The sequence below is a fragment of the Heptranchias perlo genome, chromosome 38, assembly GCF_035084215.1.
Source record: "Heptranchias perlo isolate sHepPer1 chromosome 38, sHepPer1.hap1, whole genome shotgun sequence".
NCBI classification, from domain to species: domain Eukaryota; kingdom Metazoa; phylum Chordata; class Chondrichthyes; order Hexanchiformes; family Hexanchidae; genus Heptranchias; species Heptranchias perlo.
The window spans coordinates 15646585-15663717 of NC_090362.1; the positions used below are offsets into that span (position 1 = coordinate 15646585).

General features: G+C 44.2%; 1 protein-coding gene across 2 annotated transcripts in view; it reads left to right on the forward strand.

Moving 5' to 3' along the window:
- The window catches only part of scaper (S-phase cyclin A-associated protein in the ER), a 330941-nt gene that overhangs the window by 308976 nt on the left and 4832 nt on the right, over positions 1-17133 (forward strand). For both annotated transcript variants that reach the window (XM_067973526.1, XM_067973527.1), the window contains exon 29: positions 14533-14724. In XM_067973526.1, the coding sequence (XP_067829627.1) occupies positions 14533-14724 (192 nt within the window). The remainder of the gene's footprint in view (positions 1-14532; positions 14725-17133) is intronic.

Consider the following 17133-nt stretch of genomic DNA (forward strand, 5'->3'; position numbering starts at 1 on the left):
TTAATGTATTGCTTTATACTTTGCATCAATTATGTGTTGCTTTGTATGTGCAGCGGAGAGAAGCTTTTGCAGGCTGCAGTAGTGTTGAAAAATAATACAACTTGTCAAAAATCAAATCCAATTATTCCCAAAGGAATAACGGAATAATTTCCAACTGCACCCTTTTTAGTTTCTCTGATCAATTTAATATTATTATATATTAGACATGGATTTTTGCAAATGCTTTTCGATAGAAAAGTGGGTAAAAGCTACATAGAAAGATACAGCAGTGTTGTACCAAGGCACTGCTTCACAGAGTGTTTGGACATGGGATTGTGCCCATAATTGCCTACACAGCAAATTTACAATCTCGGGTGGGGGTTGTGGAACTATGTAAAGGCCAAGCAACCGGCCCTGAGCGAGGGGGAGAGAACATCTTCCAGCATCATTATAGGCAGCCTATACAGAAGAATTGGAACAGATTGCCTGCCCAGTTTCTTGGCAAGATGTTAGTGTGTTGTGTAAGGGAGGTTTAGAGAAAGTAGAGAATAAGTACAAAAGTAAAATAGGACCTGCAAAAGACTGTTGACTACTAACAGGCTCCCTCCTTTCACTAACTCCGTAACTGAAGGGTTGAGCTGCTGAGCCAGTTTACAAAAGGAGAGGGGAGGTTGTAATAAATCACAAGTTACAGTCATAGAGATCCTGCAGGTTGGGCTTAAGCAGTGGTACTTCGCTACTTGCTGCTCTGTGTACCTCTGGTGGGGTGACAGACCCCCCCCCCCCTCCCCTTTCCTTTTGCTCAGTCCAAAGCTGGCCCACTTAACATTTGTGCTACGCGAGTGGGTCATTTTGTGCACGCATACTATTTCTTTTTTAAATCTAGCATTGGAAAACCTGATTTTTCTGTTCAATCATTTATAATTATTAGCTGACCATCTTTGAAACCAGACTGGTTTAAAACAGCACGGGTGGTTACTCTTCACTCTGGGCCTCCTGATTCACAAATACTCTAGCTGAACTATTGATTTGAGCTGAGATTCAGAGCTAATCTCTCTCCATATTTCTTACTCTTCAGGAAAAGAAGGCAAAGGAATGCTATTAGGATGTAAGATTATGTGTGCTTTCGTACAGCAAATAAAAGGGGCCCCGTTAATAATATAACTATTTAATAGGTCTGTTGGTTCCATAGTTTTTTATTTCTTCCTATGGTCTCCACTTGACAACTGTGCACAGTGGATTGATTAAAATCGGAAGCTCATTGTGTGAGGAATCTTTGTTGCAGACCTGTGTCCTATCACTCTGTGGTGCGGTGCGTTGAGTGGCCTAGACCAAGACATTGGTTGCAACAGCAGAAGATTAGTGAGTAATACTGGGCTAAAGGAACCCTCTACAGAACCCAAAGTGCTGCCATCTACCCACAGGCCTATAACATGACCGCAGGGCAATGTTCTGAAGTTATAAAGATTCAGAAACACTGGATAAAGTAGCTTAAATTTGAGATTGGCAAGTGTAGTATTGGGTTGTTCTTCAGATATTGGGGAGGAAGCTAAAATAAAATGTAATATTTTGGTGTAGGCATAGAGATCCGCTACCCAATCTCAAATTATTTCACTTCCTTTAAATCTTTCAGGCTGTTGTTTCATTACAGCATTAACAGACACTGTGATAACAGGGCAAGGCCATCATGCCAATAACAAGCTGCAAGGGGTAACAACGTAGACTCTACTCTAACTATAATAGCAGTTTCACATATCTTTAAAATTCTGGCCAGAATAAAGTCTCTCCTGTTCTGATTTATTAAAAAAAAGACACATTTCATCTTTGAACCTTTCCGCCTTTGTTGATACTTTGATATAATTTATTAGATACAGATCATTTGACCCATCCTAGCTCATTCATCCAGAAAGACTCTACAGTCCCTCATCACACCATTCAACTGTTACCTAAATGATACTAGGGTATTTTGCCATAACTGCCCTACCTGGAAGCCCATTCCACTCTTTGTGTGAAGAACTTCCTGACATCAGGCCCAAATTTTCCTTTTACTAGTTTGAACCTGTGTCACCTTGTCCTAAAGTGATGGTTTAACTGGTAGTAGTGTTCGGATTTACCCTTTCTGTACTATTTACTATCTTATATATCTCTTTCAAGTCCCCTCTCAGATACCTGTTTTCAAGTCTGTAAAGTCCGAAGCCTGTAATTTATTCATTGGCAGGGTTCTCGCTGGACAACGGGCGAGACTTCAAGCCATGGCATTGGCCCCACTGTGACCCTGTCACATTTTCCTGGGTTGAGGTTAATTGAGCATGCAGGGCGGGCTTCCAGCAGTATCTCTGTCTTGCATTGGGAGTCCACCACTGCAGGGTGGGGAGTCGCATGGTGCTGCAGCAGCTGAAATGGGCAGTACCAAACTGGCTGTGCATGAGCTCAGCCGCACACCAGGAACAGTTGGAGCGGTGGGAAGAATCAGGAGCCTCCAGCAGTTCCATGAGCTGCCCTCGAGTTTATTCTGCCTGCCCCTCACCAACACAGAAACCTTAATTCCCTTTCCTTCCAGGCATTCCCTCCAATCGGCTGAGCAGAGGCAGAAACGGAGGGGGAAATCCAGTAGAGACCAACTACTTGCCTTCATTAACAGGGTGGCCGGCACCACCCTCTCTCAAGGGGGTGGGAAGAAATGAGTCTGACCGTTTCCAGGGGCGGGAATTCTTCAGAAGGCCTCCCTGCCCAATTTCCCTCAGTTTTACACCCTGGACCGCCTGAAGACAGGCAAAAGAGGCAAAAGAAATCCCGGCCAACCTATATATATATATATATATATATAATATACGAGAGAATGGCTTGTATATGGGGGAGTCCTGTGCTACTGCCTGATATTTTCGCTGTTGATCATATATCTCCAACTTGATTATTTTGCGTCATTATAAATCGGTGAGATGCTTTGTTTAAATCTCAAGTCCATAGGCCAAACTATAGATTTGTTGCAGTTTGACAGAAATATATCAGACTGCCTTTTCCCACCATCACCAAACCCCCACCCACAAAAAAAAATGCACTTTATCACTTGCTAAAAATGCTGGAATTAAAAGAGCCTCTCTTTAACTGTGCAGCTGTATAATTTAGATTGGAGTGTGCCACAAGGAACACACTTTGGATTTCTTCCATATTTTCAAGATGTACTTTCAATACCCTTTTGTGCCCACTTTGAGAGTGAACCGGTTGAGATTTTAGTTTACTGTCAGCTCATGAAACGAGAATGCTTTAATGTAATTTTTTTGGCTGCACTTTGATAAACATGTGACACGCCGGAAAGTGCTGCTGCCTTTTACACACTCATACAAAGCCTTTTCATTGTACTGAAGGAACTGTCATTTATATATCATTTTATGGTAGGATGGGACTTTTTACCAAGTTGTAAACTAGATGGATGTAGGAAGGGGTTAGGATCATGGCTGGAGTTTTGTCGTTTGGTGATTATGAAAATTCACAGAAAACTACATTAATTAATGCCTCCACTTTATGCGGCAGGAAAGGGGAGTTTTTATTTTTGGTATCTGGTTTACATTGTAGAAATTTCTGATCCAAAACCAGATGGATGGCAATTTGTATTAAGGGGATCTCAACATCTGCTGTTATATCACTTGCTCTTCCTTCTATCCAATGAAATGATTCTCAGCAATTTTCCATTCCTCCGATCAGAGCACACTGTGCTTCCTTATTTGGGCTTCCTAGATGTTGCCACGGCTATGCGTTATGGGTGAAATCCCCCTCGTTTATTTCGTGAAGCCACAAGTGACGTGATTAATGGGTTGGATCCGCGTTAAAATCCTGAAAATCACTCGGTCACAATCAGATGCTTTAATCAGTTAACTGAGAGCCAGAGCGATCTTTCTGCATCTGTGGCACCCAATAGTGGACCTTCAAATGTTCCAACGGATCTCTATTAAAAATCAGCCACAGACAGTTGTTTAAATGAGATGATGTTACAGCAGTGGGTTTGCACAGGAAATGCAGTGGTGTGATTTCCCCACAATTGTTGGCAGGGAGAAATATTCTGCATCCAGTCACTTGACCTTAATGAGTGAGCACAGAATGTGTAACCAGAGGAGTGAGGAACAGCTAAGAAAAACATTGCCAGTAATAAAAGTGAACGAACAGTATTGTGGTAATGATGAGGCCATTGGGAGGTTCAGTTTCGTTGAAGATCTTCACTCGGGGGCTTTCTTAATGACCATAGTGGCTTCCTCTGAGCAGACACACGTCCCAAAATGACCTTCGAGCTGCTTTTACCTTTTGTGGTTCCCAAAGGTCAGGTTGAGGGAGAGCAACCTAATTGCATGTCCAGGGAATGTGCGCCTGTGCACATAGGGTTGTCAACTCTTGTTGGATGTATTCCTAGAGGTTTTAATCACACGACGACCCACCTCCTACCGAGCCGCCCAGTCAATCGGCCGTTTTTTCCCATCTCCGATATTTTTACAACTAATAAATAAAAGTGTTAAAAGGAAATTTTTTAAAACTTTTTTTTTAATGCACCTATGATTTTTCTCCCGGGGTCTGCTCGCAGCAGTGTCCAGGCGATTCATCTTTAATTCCTGGGAGGGTTGGCAACCGCTACTGTGCTCATGACATCACACCAAGGGCATACGCTCAATCCAGATCAAGGCTGTTGATGGATCTCCGAACACCAGCAGCAGTAGAAAATAAGGTCCACCCAGATGGTTACCGTCCGCAGCAAACAAAGTCATTTTATTTTGATGTTACCACTGGCTCCACGAGACTCGCACATCCGAAGCCAGCAGCAGTAGCCCAATATTAAAGCTATTACAGTAAAACTAGGTCTCCTATATTTGTTTGCCATTAGACATGTCAGTCAACTGACTGGGCATTAACAGACTGGAGCCTCTGATCCTAGGCAAGGCCAGATGGTTAACTGACAGCTCTAAATATTAACAAATACCACACACTGCCTTTCAGTATTTAATGGAAATTGCGGGCTTCTTTTCCAAGTTTGAACTGTCCTAAGAAATCCTATAGAATTTACAGATGCGTTTTCTTTCCTCCCCTCCTGACCACCCCCACATCACATGTTCCTAGTTCAAACGTGAGGCAGGCAACCTGCTCCCAGGCCCACTGCTGCTGTGTCATAGGTTGCTGGCTGTGGCAGGAAGAGCTCAGCTAACTGTCCTCTGCCCCCGCCCTCAGCTCCTTCCTATAAAATTACATTGAAGTCAGCGTTCGCTCTCCCGAAGCTGACCTGCATTCCACCTTTCCTGCAGCTGCACTCTTCTACCACTTACTGGAACACCAGCGAGTTCACACTGAAGAGAGGCCGATTAGATGCTCAGGATTTTGCGGTGTTTCTCGGGAGATCTTGGGGCCTGGGAGCTCTGGGAGGTTGACTGTTTCTGGAAGCATTGTGGTGAGACCTGGGGGGTGATTTTAGGTGGCAGTTTTGGGGGCGGGGGGGGGCTCCAAATGATGCGGAAATCCCGTTTGGGTTCGGAAGCCAGCTCCAACCCGCTGACTTCTGAGTTTCCCAGGGACCCACCTGTGTGCGCGGGCGACCTGAAAGCGGAAGTCCCGCCGGCAATTAAAACTGGCGGGATGACAGTTAAAGAGCCAAATTGAGGTATTTAAGGCACTTTAGCTGTGACAGATGAAGTAATTAGAACGATTTTTAACTTACCCTGGGCAGCTTGCCCACCACTTCTGATTCACACCTGGTGAAACCAATCAACATGTGATCGTGTTGGAAACGGTAAGTTTTGTTCTTGCGGGTTTGCCACGCACACCTTCACAACCCCCACCCCCACCCCGCTGTCAACCCGCCACCATTGTAAAATTGAGCCCCTGGTGTCTGGGATGAATGGGAGAGGGGCCCTGGAATCTCAGAGCATTGTGGAGAGGAGTGTCCTTGGGTCTGAACGGACTGGAGGTGATCCTGGGTTCATGGCACACTGGGAGGGGGAGCACTGGGGCCGCTCCCAGGGTCAGGGAGCACTGGGATGGGAATTGCAAGAACCCGGGAGCGGGACATTGTGGGCTGAGATCGGGCAGTATGGGGGTTAGGGGCCAGGAGAATGGGCTGCCTTTGGCCACCCTGAAACCATCAGGTGCCTGGTCCCCAACTGTGTTCCCACCGCTCGACCTCCTCCCATCTGCCCGCTGCCCTTTCTCTGCCCATACCACTTCCCCCCGGCCATACCACCAGCCCCTTCCCCCCCCCCCCCCCCCACCAAGTACCACCAGCCCCTTCCCCCCCCCCCCCCCCAGTACCACCCCCACCCTTCCCCCCCCCCCCCCCCCACAGTACCACCATCCCCTCCCCCCAGTACCACCAGTCCCTCCCCCTCTTACCCCTCTCAGTCCCACCAGCTGCCAGTTCCTGCCATAAGTCATTCAGCACATTATTAGTGGTTTCCACCTCACAGGCAGCTATTGAATTCCTCTTATTACACTCATCAACTTGATTTCAGTTACGTGGATAGACTGGAGAAGCTGGGGTTGTTCTCCTTAGAACAGAGAAGATTGAGAGGAAATTTGATAGAGGTATTCAAAATCATGAGGGGTCTAGACAGAGTGGATAGAGGGAAACTGTTCCCATTGGCGGAAGGGTCAAGAACCTTCCTCCAGATTGGCAAAAGAACCAAAGGCGACAGGAGGAAAAACTTTTTTACGCAGCGAGTGGTTATGATCTGGAATGCGCTGCCTGAAAGGATGGTGGAGGCTGATTCAATTGTGGCTTTCAAAAGGTAATTGGATAAGTACTTGGAAGAAAAAGATTTGCAGGGCAATGAAGAAAGGACAGGGAGTGGGACTAGCTGGATTGCTCTTGCAGAGAGCGGGCACGAATGGCCTCCTTCTGTGCTGTAACCTTTCCATGATCCTATGATTAGATGGGGCTTCATAAACTCCAGAGGTTGTAGATCCATATCCACAGCATCACCCATGCGCTCAGGGAAATTTGCTTTCTTCTGACTTTCCCTGGGCAAAACCGCATGCAATACACGAGTTTGTGTGAAGTTGCAATTATAACAGGTATTAACTCATTTAATTTCACATCTCCATTAAATTAGTGAAAAAAAGAATTTCACACCAATGTTTTAAGTGGTTCTACGTAAATACTCGTACAGACTCAAAAGTTTGCAGTGAAAATGTAGCTGTGTTTAATGGCGCATGCTGCAGGATTTCCCTCAGTCTGTGCTTTTGGAAGGAGAAAAGAAGTTGCTATGTTGAGCAAACCTTTGTAGACTGGAGTGGAGTGAAGTGAGGGGTTCTAGACCTGGTGTTTTTCACACATTCAACTTACGTCCAGGAGTCCATATTAGTGCATGAACATTTAAGGCATTCATATGAAATTTCTTTTGATTCTGTGTCAGCTGGAACCCAGGCATGTAGTTTGGTGGTTTATGGGCTGGTGTTACCGTAAGCTGCTTTTATATTACTCAAGTGCTGTATGCGGGTACCATACAACAACAACAACCTGCATTTATATAGCGCCTTTAGCGTAGGAAAACGTCCCAAGCCATTTTACAGGAGGGTTATCAAACAAAATTTTGACACCGAACCACATAAGGAGATATTGGCATAGGTGACCAAAGGCTTGATCAAAGAGGTAGGTTTTAAGGAGCGTCTTAAAGGAGGAGAGAGGTAAAGAGATGGAGAGGCTTAGGGAGGGAATTCCAGACCTTGGGCGAGAGTGCTACCAACCGATGGCTGACTCCTGATAGTGATGATGTTAGCCTAGTTTCATTTGATAAATCCATATTAAGTTTGTATCATTTGTACCCAGCTCATTTTTCAGAAGAGCAATAACTATCCCTTCAGATGGGAACATACTGTTATACAAGAACAAGCTGACAGGTTTCAATAATTGTGTTTGCTCAACACTGAAGCTACGTCATATTCCATTTATCATGTCTTTCTGGCACATTCTGAAACCTAGTATTGAAAATACCCTTATGTTTCATAGTTTGGTGAAAAAGTGTCATATTTTATGGACTGCAGTGCAATACTGTGCATTTAATGGGCTACCATTATGCACCTTTGTGTTTTTTTCAATTTTCTCCCCCTTTCTGTATATTCCATAAGAGACTGAATAAAACACTGATAAAAAGAATAAAAGGAAGACTTACATTTATATAGCACTTTCACAACTTCAGGACGTCCCAAGGTGCTTTACAGCCAATGAAGTACTTTTGAAATGTACTCACTGTTGTAATGTAGGAAACATGGCAGCCAATTTTTGCACAGCAAGATCCCACAAACAGCAATGTGATAATGACCAGATAATCTGCTTTAATGGTGTTGGTTGAGTGATAAATATTGGCCAGGACACCAGGGAGAGCTCCCCTGGACTTCTTCGAATAGTGCCGTGGAATTGTTTACGTCCACGGGATATAAGAATGGAAAGTACCGGAAATACACAGCATGTCATTGAGTATCTAAAAGAGAGAAGACTGGCTCGTGTTTCAGGTAGAGCCTTTCAACCAGATCTTTTGAAGGATCCCTGCTGAAACGTTAACCTATTTTTTTATTCTCGAATGCTGACCGCTCTGTGTATTGCCAGCATTTTCCGCAGGTATTTTTTTCTCCCCCCTCCAAATGTGACGGTCGCTGACTCGTGCTGGTATCACAGGACTCTCACCAGGGATCTCTCCAAAGTGGCCAATTTTTCACGTATGAGCCTTGGCAATGAGTGTTCGCCAGCTATTTGAACATGGAGGGCATCACAGCTAAGAACCTGATCCTGCCCCCACCCAATATCCACACGTGCACATTTTCCAGCAGGAATCACTGGATAACGATTGGGAGCAGTACGCCTGCCTGATTTTATTTTTCATCTTTCCCTTGTCATTTTCTGTACTTACTTCATTCAGATTTCCAATATTTGCAGGTTTTTTTTTCCTCTCTGAGTAAATCACTGCATGATCTTCAGTGTCTTGCCCAGTGTGCAGTGATAAGTTGTGTGTCACATATTGCTGCTCGCAATATATTACAGCCCTTGGCAGCAGGTCTCTCACCCTCGTGCCTAAAACTTGGATTTGTTTACTTGCATTCTTACAACTCAAGTACATCGTCAGTGGGGCCGTATATTCTGCAGCAGCTGTTAAAAATCCTTTGAAAGAAATCTTGTAAAGCCCTGAAATTTATGTTGTCGCAGGCTTCTCTGTTTCATCCAGCACCTCTGGCTTTAATTTGGGTGCTAGTCGAGGTGAGTGCTTGCACCTGGAAAGTTTGTGTTTTGTCAATCCACAATTTATAATCCCGAGCTGCAGTTTTACAACTCCTCGAGGCCTCCCCCGGCCTACCTCCCAGGCTGAAGAAAGACGGTTCTGAGGGAATTTATGTTTCCTTATTGTTCATTGGTAATCAACCTAACCTGGGAGTGATTTGATTTTAATATCAGTTAGTTGAATTTAATGACTTGATTGAAAAGGTTCTGTGGAGCTAACAGGATGTGGGCACAGCAAGGTTCCATTAGTGGTATTGCTTCATTTCTTAATGTGCACAAGGCTCTCTGTAAACTTGGCCTGCTTTATGACAAGTCCCATTAGTCTAAACAGTCTTACTCTTGGACTCGACTAAGCTGATGAGAGCAGTGATAAGAAAAACGAATGGCGACATCACTGGAATTTTTTTTAAGTGTCTTCAAGCCTCCTTTCCCTTCCCCCTCCCACCGCCTCCTTTCCCAGGCAGCTTGCTTTTTAACATGTGCTGCTATAAAATCTCTTCAAATCGTAGATTCAAGGGACGGCTGTGCCCTGCATCTCTCATGCAGCAAATTGATGCTGTATTCCGAGGTTGGGGGGGAGGGGGTTAATTGGTACCTCTGTGCCTTTGGAGACCAAGTCTATTCATGCATCGATAGGCTCAGTCAACTTGGCTGCTAAAAGGTTGGGGGGAGGGGGGAAATGGAGAATTCTAATAGCCTGTTCATCTTAAGTGAATATTTTTTGTCCTCTAAATATATTCCCTTAACAGGAGTTTGTAATGAAATGCTAATGAAAATATTCTTGTTGCATTATTTCTTGTATATTTTCGATTGTAATAGGTTTCATAAACTGTGAACGTTTTGTTGCATTTATTTTTCACTTGATGGGATTTTATACCAGCCCAGCCACATACCGTGCTCTGCAGTAAGTTGACGGTCGGGATTAGAAAGTTCCAATTTAGCTCTTTTCTGTGGTACTGAGCCCTGCAGACAGCAAGGTCCCAGGTTTGATCCCCAGCCTGTGCAGAGTTAGCTGCTTCTCAGTCAGGTCGACGGTTGAGGCAGGAGTTTGGTCTGAGTGACCCTGGGCTAGGGATGGGGAGAATCAGCCAAGGTTCCTACTTCTGATCGCTAGCTGCGACGCAGAGGCAGAAAACCTTGGCCTCACTGACTAGGTCAACTATTTGGGCGAGGGACCGGAGAGCTCCTCTAGTGTAGCATAGGTCATTGTCTCTAGGACAAAAATTGAAAAGACGTTGACAGTGTGTAACTTCAACATGTATTAATATTTATCCCTCAACTAGCATTATTAAAAAAAACAGATTATCTGGTCATTATCACATTGCTGTTTGTGGGACCTTGCTGTGTGCAAGTTGGCTGCCGCGTTTCCTACATTACAACAGTGATTACACTTCAAAAGTACTTCATTTGCTGTAAAGCGCTTTGGGACATCCTGAGGTTGTGAAAGGCGTTATATAAATGCAAGTCTTTCTTTAAAAAAATATGGATATCTGAGCAAAAACACGAGTCACTTAACAGGAGCTGAGAACTGTTAACTCAGTGGTTGAATTAATAGCAATGAATAACAATGGGTGTTGATCGAAAGTGGGTTTTGGATTTCAAGTTTCTGTCCATTTAAGGAAAAATATTAGGCTAAATTCACCGATCCCAACCTACCAGTGGGGAATCACACTTGTAGAGAGCATGGGTCACAGAATTGGCACCACAGTGTTGTAGCCCTCTCTCCGCCATGCCCTCCCTTTGCATACAATTCCCTCCTAGGAGCCAGAAATGGGTCACTTTACCTTAATGTGTGTAAACATTTTGTTGAGAGAGGGGTTTACTCGCTGAAACATTTCTTGTGTTCAAATAGGTTGCTTTTCTGAAAGAAACCATAAAATGCCGATGAAATAATGCAAGAGGAATGATCGTTTTGAAGGCTTTACCATGAAACCATCTGACCAGTACCACAGGTTCTGTGTTGAGGCCCTGGAACTGTACATTGATGGAATGTGCACAAACTACTCAGTACTCTAACTGCAACCTAATCAATGTCTTATACAGATTCATCATCACCCCCTTTTGTATTCAATACCCCAATACACAAAATCCTCAATCCCATTTTCCCATTTTATTGCTTTTTCCACGTGCAGTCCTGCTTTTATAGGTCAATAAACTTGTACCCCTACTTATAAGGGTTTGCTTATTGCATCCCACACTAGAAGGGCAGATAGGATTCAGTCACCTTAGCTGCTCTCAAGCACAGTTACCGAGTAGCACTGGCTGAGAAATGGGAGCAAGTTGCTCGTCTATCTCCCTGGCTGGGGAAAAAGCAAAACAGAGTGTCATACTTGACACAAAAAGTAACTCAACTGACCCTAATTATTGTGGAGAACTAGGGGAATTAATTAAATCATTCCAATATGGAAATTGGGATCACATATCTGAAAATCATGAAATCTCAGTCCAGTCCCCATGCTGATGTGTTGTGATTTTGGTATAGATGGTAAGTGCATTCAACATTTTTTTTTACATTGAAATCTACAATTTGTGCTCTTGTGCAGAGTACACATGATGCTGATGCAATTAGTCATGATGTGGAGATGCCAGTGATGGACTGGGGTTGACAATTGTAAACAATTTTACAACACCAAGTTATAGTCCAGCAAATAAAATTGCTGGACTATAACTTGGTGATGCAATTAGTGACTGATTTGCTTAGTACTGCTCCCAATTTCCTTGGAGAGATTTTATGAGAGTCATACAGTACAATAAGAATTCTGAGCCTGGAATAACTATGGGTGCAGCACAACTAATGTACTCATTTTTGTCCATTGTTCTCCCCACTGTCCTGAAGGGGGACCTCCTCTTGTTGGGGTACAGGTTCCAGAGGCGTTAGCAGCCCTCCAATACCCCACCGAAGTAGCCACTCTTTATGTATGAGCCTAGAAAATAAGTGATCCTCTGATATTTGACCATGGAGAGCATCGCAGCTGAGTCCAACCTTGTTCTCACCTGACCATCCACACAGGTGCACATTCCAGCACGTTGTTGGATAGCAATCAAGATTAGAAACCCTGACTGATTTTCCACACCCCACCCCGACCCAGGGGCACTGAGGCCAATTCTAATGGCCCAACTACTGGCACAGCTGATGATACCTAACTCAACATGGATAGGGGATCGAACCTGGAAGTTTCCGATTAAACTCTTATTTTGCAACTACTAGTGGAACTACTACTAGAAATACAATCATAGCCCGGGGCTCTTTAAGGGTTATTGTAATGCAGAATGGGACATTCCAGAGCTGTTTCCTCTGCCATGTCATGCATGACCTCTGACCTTCCTAGGTTGAAGCGGTCACTTGGAAGTAACCACTTCTCCCCTACTCTGACATCTGTGTTGTCTCGTATCCCATTTCAGTTGTCTCTGACACAGTGCTAAACAGTATAAAACGATTACACACCTACTCATGGATGTGTATTTAACTAATCTGTCTTATGCCATTTTCTGTTAGTCCAGTCTCGTAATGCAAAAATTTTAAAAGGTTTACACATAACACCAGCGCGCTCAAAGGGATTGGGTGGCGTCATACAGCCCATGAATTAAGCTTGAGCTGAAAAGAAAAACTGGAAATCTGATATAAAAATAGAAGCTGCTGGAAATGCACAGATGTTCGAATTGCATTCGAAAGAGAATTTGAAAGCTCATGCCTGAAACATTAACCCATCTTTCTGCTTCAGGCGCTAACGAACCAGCTGCGTGTTTTCATCATTTTCTGTTTTTATTTTCTGTTACTGTACCTGCATTTGCTTTGTTTTCCTTTTCACCAGTTTAGCTCATCTGCTGCTGAAATCCTTGTCCATGCCTTTGTTACCTCTAGACTTGACTATTTCAATTCTCTCCTGGCCGGCCTCCCATCTTCTATCCTCCATAAACTCTGCTGCCCATATCCTAGCTTGCACCAAGTCCGATTCACCCATCACTCCTGTGCTCGTTGAACTTCATTGGTTCCCGGTCCGGCAACACCTCAATTTTAAAATTCTTATCCTTGTTTTCAAATCCTTCCATGGCCTCGCCCCTCCCTATCTCTGTAACCTCCTACAACCCTCCGAGATCGCTGCGCTCCTCCAATTCTGGCCTCTTGCGCATTCCTGATTTTAATCACTCCACCATTGGCGGTCGGCCCTCAGCTGCCCAGACCCGAAGCTCTGGAATTCCCTCCCTAATCCTCTCCGCATCTCTTATCTCTCCTTTAAGACACTCCTTAAAACCTACCTCTTTGACCGAGGTTTGGTCACCTGTCCAAATATCTCCTCATGTGGCTCGGTGTCAAATTTTCTTTGATAATGCTCCTGTGAAGCGCCTTGGGACGTTTTACTGCGTTAAAGGTGCTATATAAATGCAAGTTGTTGTTGTTAATCCCCTGTGGTGTTCCACACAAGCATAGGGTTGCCAACCCTCCAGGATTAGCCTGAAGTCTCCAGGAATTGAAGATTAATCTCCAGGACACTGCTGCGAGCAACCCGAGAGAAAAATCAGAGGAGCATTTTTTAAAATTGTGGGTTTTTTTCATTTTCTTTGAACACTTCCGTTTATTAGTTATAAAAATATTGGAGATGGGAAAAAAGGCTGTTTGACTGACAGTCAATAATCATCCAATTGGGTAATGAGGAGCCATTTCGCTCTCCAATTAGCCTGGGAAGGCGATGCGCCGTGAGGATGGATGTGTTGGGCGACCAATGGCAAGAGCGTGGGGGCGGGGCAGTTGGAGGCAGGAGGTCATGTGATGAAACCGCCAGGAATGCATTCAACCAGAGTTAGCAACCCTACACAGGCAGTGAAGACCAAGTGTAGTCTTCAGGTGAATTGCAGTCGGGGATAATTGGACCAGGGGGCATGCAGACTTAATAACTCCCTATTTTAAAGACTTACATTATTTACTTAAAGCTGAATAATACTTTGACCTCATGTTATTATTTATTGTTGAAAAGCAAGGCAATTTGAGAAGCAGAGAAGTAGCGTTGGTTAGAGTTTCTCTCCAGTACAGGCTGAGGGGCTGGGAGAGAGAAAACTGAGGTGCTACAGCAACACCACTGGTGGGAGGGTGTAATTACAGCGTGACATGTTTACATTATAGATGTGTACATAGGAATTTATAATGAGGAATGTTGATACAAAAGTGTGACAGAAACTAACCAGAATGTAAGGCTTTATGGACAGGAAATGTACACAAACGCACAATTTTTAACATATTATAGATTTGTATATAATACACTCTGGCTGGTTTTTATACCTATTTTATGAAGATAATATCTCCTTTGTTTTTTTAGGTAACGGTGCAGTCAGGTCGCCACCCCACAGTCCTTCAGAAGCTGTGCCAGCTGCCTTTTCAGTACTTCAGTGATCAGCGCTTGATCAAAGTCCTGTTCCCAACACTAATCACAGCTTGTTACAACAACCCACAGAACAAGGTCATCTTAGAGCAGGAGATGAGCTGCATCCTGCTGGCTACCTTTATCCAGGTAAATAAATGTGAAATTATACTGCACGTACTGGTTGGAGACTGGTGGCTGCTTTAGAGCAGGGTGACCCAGCTGTGCTCAGTTGACTGCTGAGCACAGCTGGGTCTGCTCCGCATAGCACTGTGGTGAGGCAGAGCTCTGCTCGTATACGTTCACATTCACATACACAGATCCACTCAGTGCCGTCCCCATTGCCGGTTACGTTTTTGATGTCAGTAAAGAGCTGGCAGCTGCGACGTTAGCTGATTCCAGCCAGGGTTGCAGCAGGGGTGCCACAATTGTCCTCTCAACATCCTCAAACTGAACGAAAAGTTAGTTACAGTTCCACTTCCTGATCACTATCCTATGACCCTTGCTGGAAAGTGCACACCTGTGGACATCAGATGAGGACAAGAACGAGTTTGGCTGTAATGCTCTTCGTGGTAGACAACCCACTAACTCTCGCTGTCTAGGCTCACAAATGAATAATGGTCATTTCAGCAAGGTACTTGGGTAACCGGCATCTGCGGAACTACACACCAGCAGAGGAGGAGGGGAGAAGTGCAGAATAATTCCTTGTGCTGTTTGGAGTATTATGACTGCATTATTCTAGAGCTGCTGTGTCATGGTAGTTAATCTTGTGATAGTCATTAATGAGCCTGTTAATATCTGTGGTTCTATCTCACAGCACAATGCTAAACATCCACATGCCTGTGACTACACACTGGCATATATAGGCTTTTTTTTCCAGAGGCTGTGGTTAAAGGAGTTTTAACCTGCATCAAACCAGCGCTGTGTTTGATGTGGAATCTCTGGTTAGAAAGTGAAAAATTGTTCCTTCACCCTGATGAGCAGAATGAACACTCAAAAATGATGTTTTAAAAAATAAATCATGTGAGTTCTAGTCATATCAGCCATGATATCTTGTAAGGGAAGCACAGGTTAACTAAAATTACAACCCCCGAAGCAAACATTACAATGTAATCCATCTGTTTTCATGTGCTGTGTTATTCTGGATTCTGCACATAGTTACATATATCAAGAGTCTTCTACAGTTCTGTAGTTCTTCACACGTGGGGAAGGGGTGTTTTTGAGGTTAAGGTCTTTCCCTGACAGGAGGTTTAGGTCACACGGGAGAGGGAGTGACTGGCCTCGAGCACTGAGCTTGATGGAGACGGGGTTCAGTTTGTTCAGAGGTCGTCTTAGGGGTGCCTTTGGCTGTGGAGGTTTGGGGTGAGATGAATGGCCTGCAGAAAGAGGAGCACGTACCCTTTAAACTGCCAGTCATGTATAATCCTTTATTTTGAGTTTAGTATCATTTTATTTGCCTAACCACCTTTTAACAGATTTAAAATTCAGAGACTAGAAGTTCAGTGTGATTAAGATCAAGGTTTTAATCTATGATTGATTGTGTGTATGATTTATCTACCCCCTGGGGTACAGGTGGAACTGTTCATCATCTGACATTTATCACAATTTGGGAGTGCAAAACTTTTTAAATATTTGAGGTAAACTGAGAAGTGCTAAATGTTCAAATCAAATAATTTTTTTAATTACAGTGCCCATTGTTTTGATCATAACATGTAGCCTGACAGTATTCTCACTGCAGTTGGTGTTCCCACAGATGCTTTTCGGGATGTGCACGTCTTTCCCTGGAACTTGTATGATTCTTGTCTGTACTAGTCCGGCAGTACTTTGGCAGAGAATACTTTTAGTGGCATTGTCACCATGCAGCTTATCACTAACTTATATTGCTGGCGCCACATACCTTTCTGCACAGGCAAATTAAAGTTCTTCACATGCGTGGCTTTCATCAGCGTCCAAATTACTGGTTACATTTTAATGTTACCAAATAGCCAGGTGGACAGCTGGCTCTTTGCTTATGTCAGTGATGGTCATGAAGTTATTAAAGTTCCTTTTGAGAGAGTTACACACAGCCTGGTGAAAAGCCAAAGCGACTTGAGCCTCCTTCCTCAAGGCATCTTCACACTGCTTGCCAAAATTAGATGCGGGCAACCTCACAACCAACTTATGCCACACACTTTGCCTCTTTGCGAAAAATGTGTGGTGTAAATAGCCAGTAAAACCACATTGGTGCGTTGTCGCGACAACCGTAGATGCAGATTTATGCCTGGAAACTCCACTATCCAAATTGTTGTTGATCCCAGTGGATGGAGTGGAGGGGAGGCAGTGGGTGGAGGAGCGGCAGTGAGTGGAGGGGAGGCAGTGGGTGGAGGAGCGGCAGTGAGTGGAGGGGAGGCTCTCTGAGCCACACTTTAATATTAGCACAAGATTACAAAGGGCAGAGTCCTGAGAGCAGGTGCCCTCTCTGCCCTCAGCTGGTGAATAATGTCAGCAGCACACAAACCCACAAAAAAGATGAGAGTGGAAGGGATCGTTTCTTCTGTCATTTCTTTTCTCACCCCACCA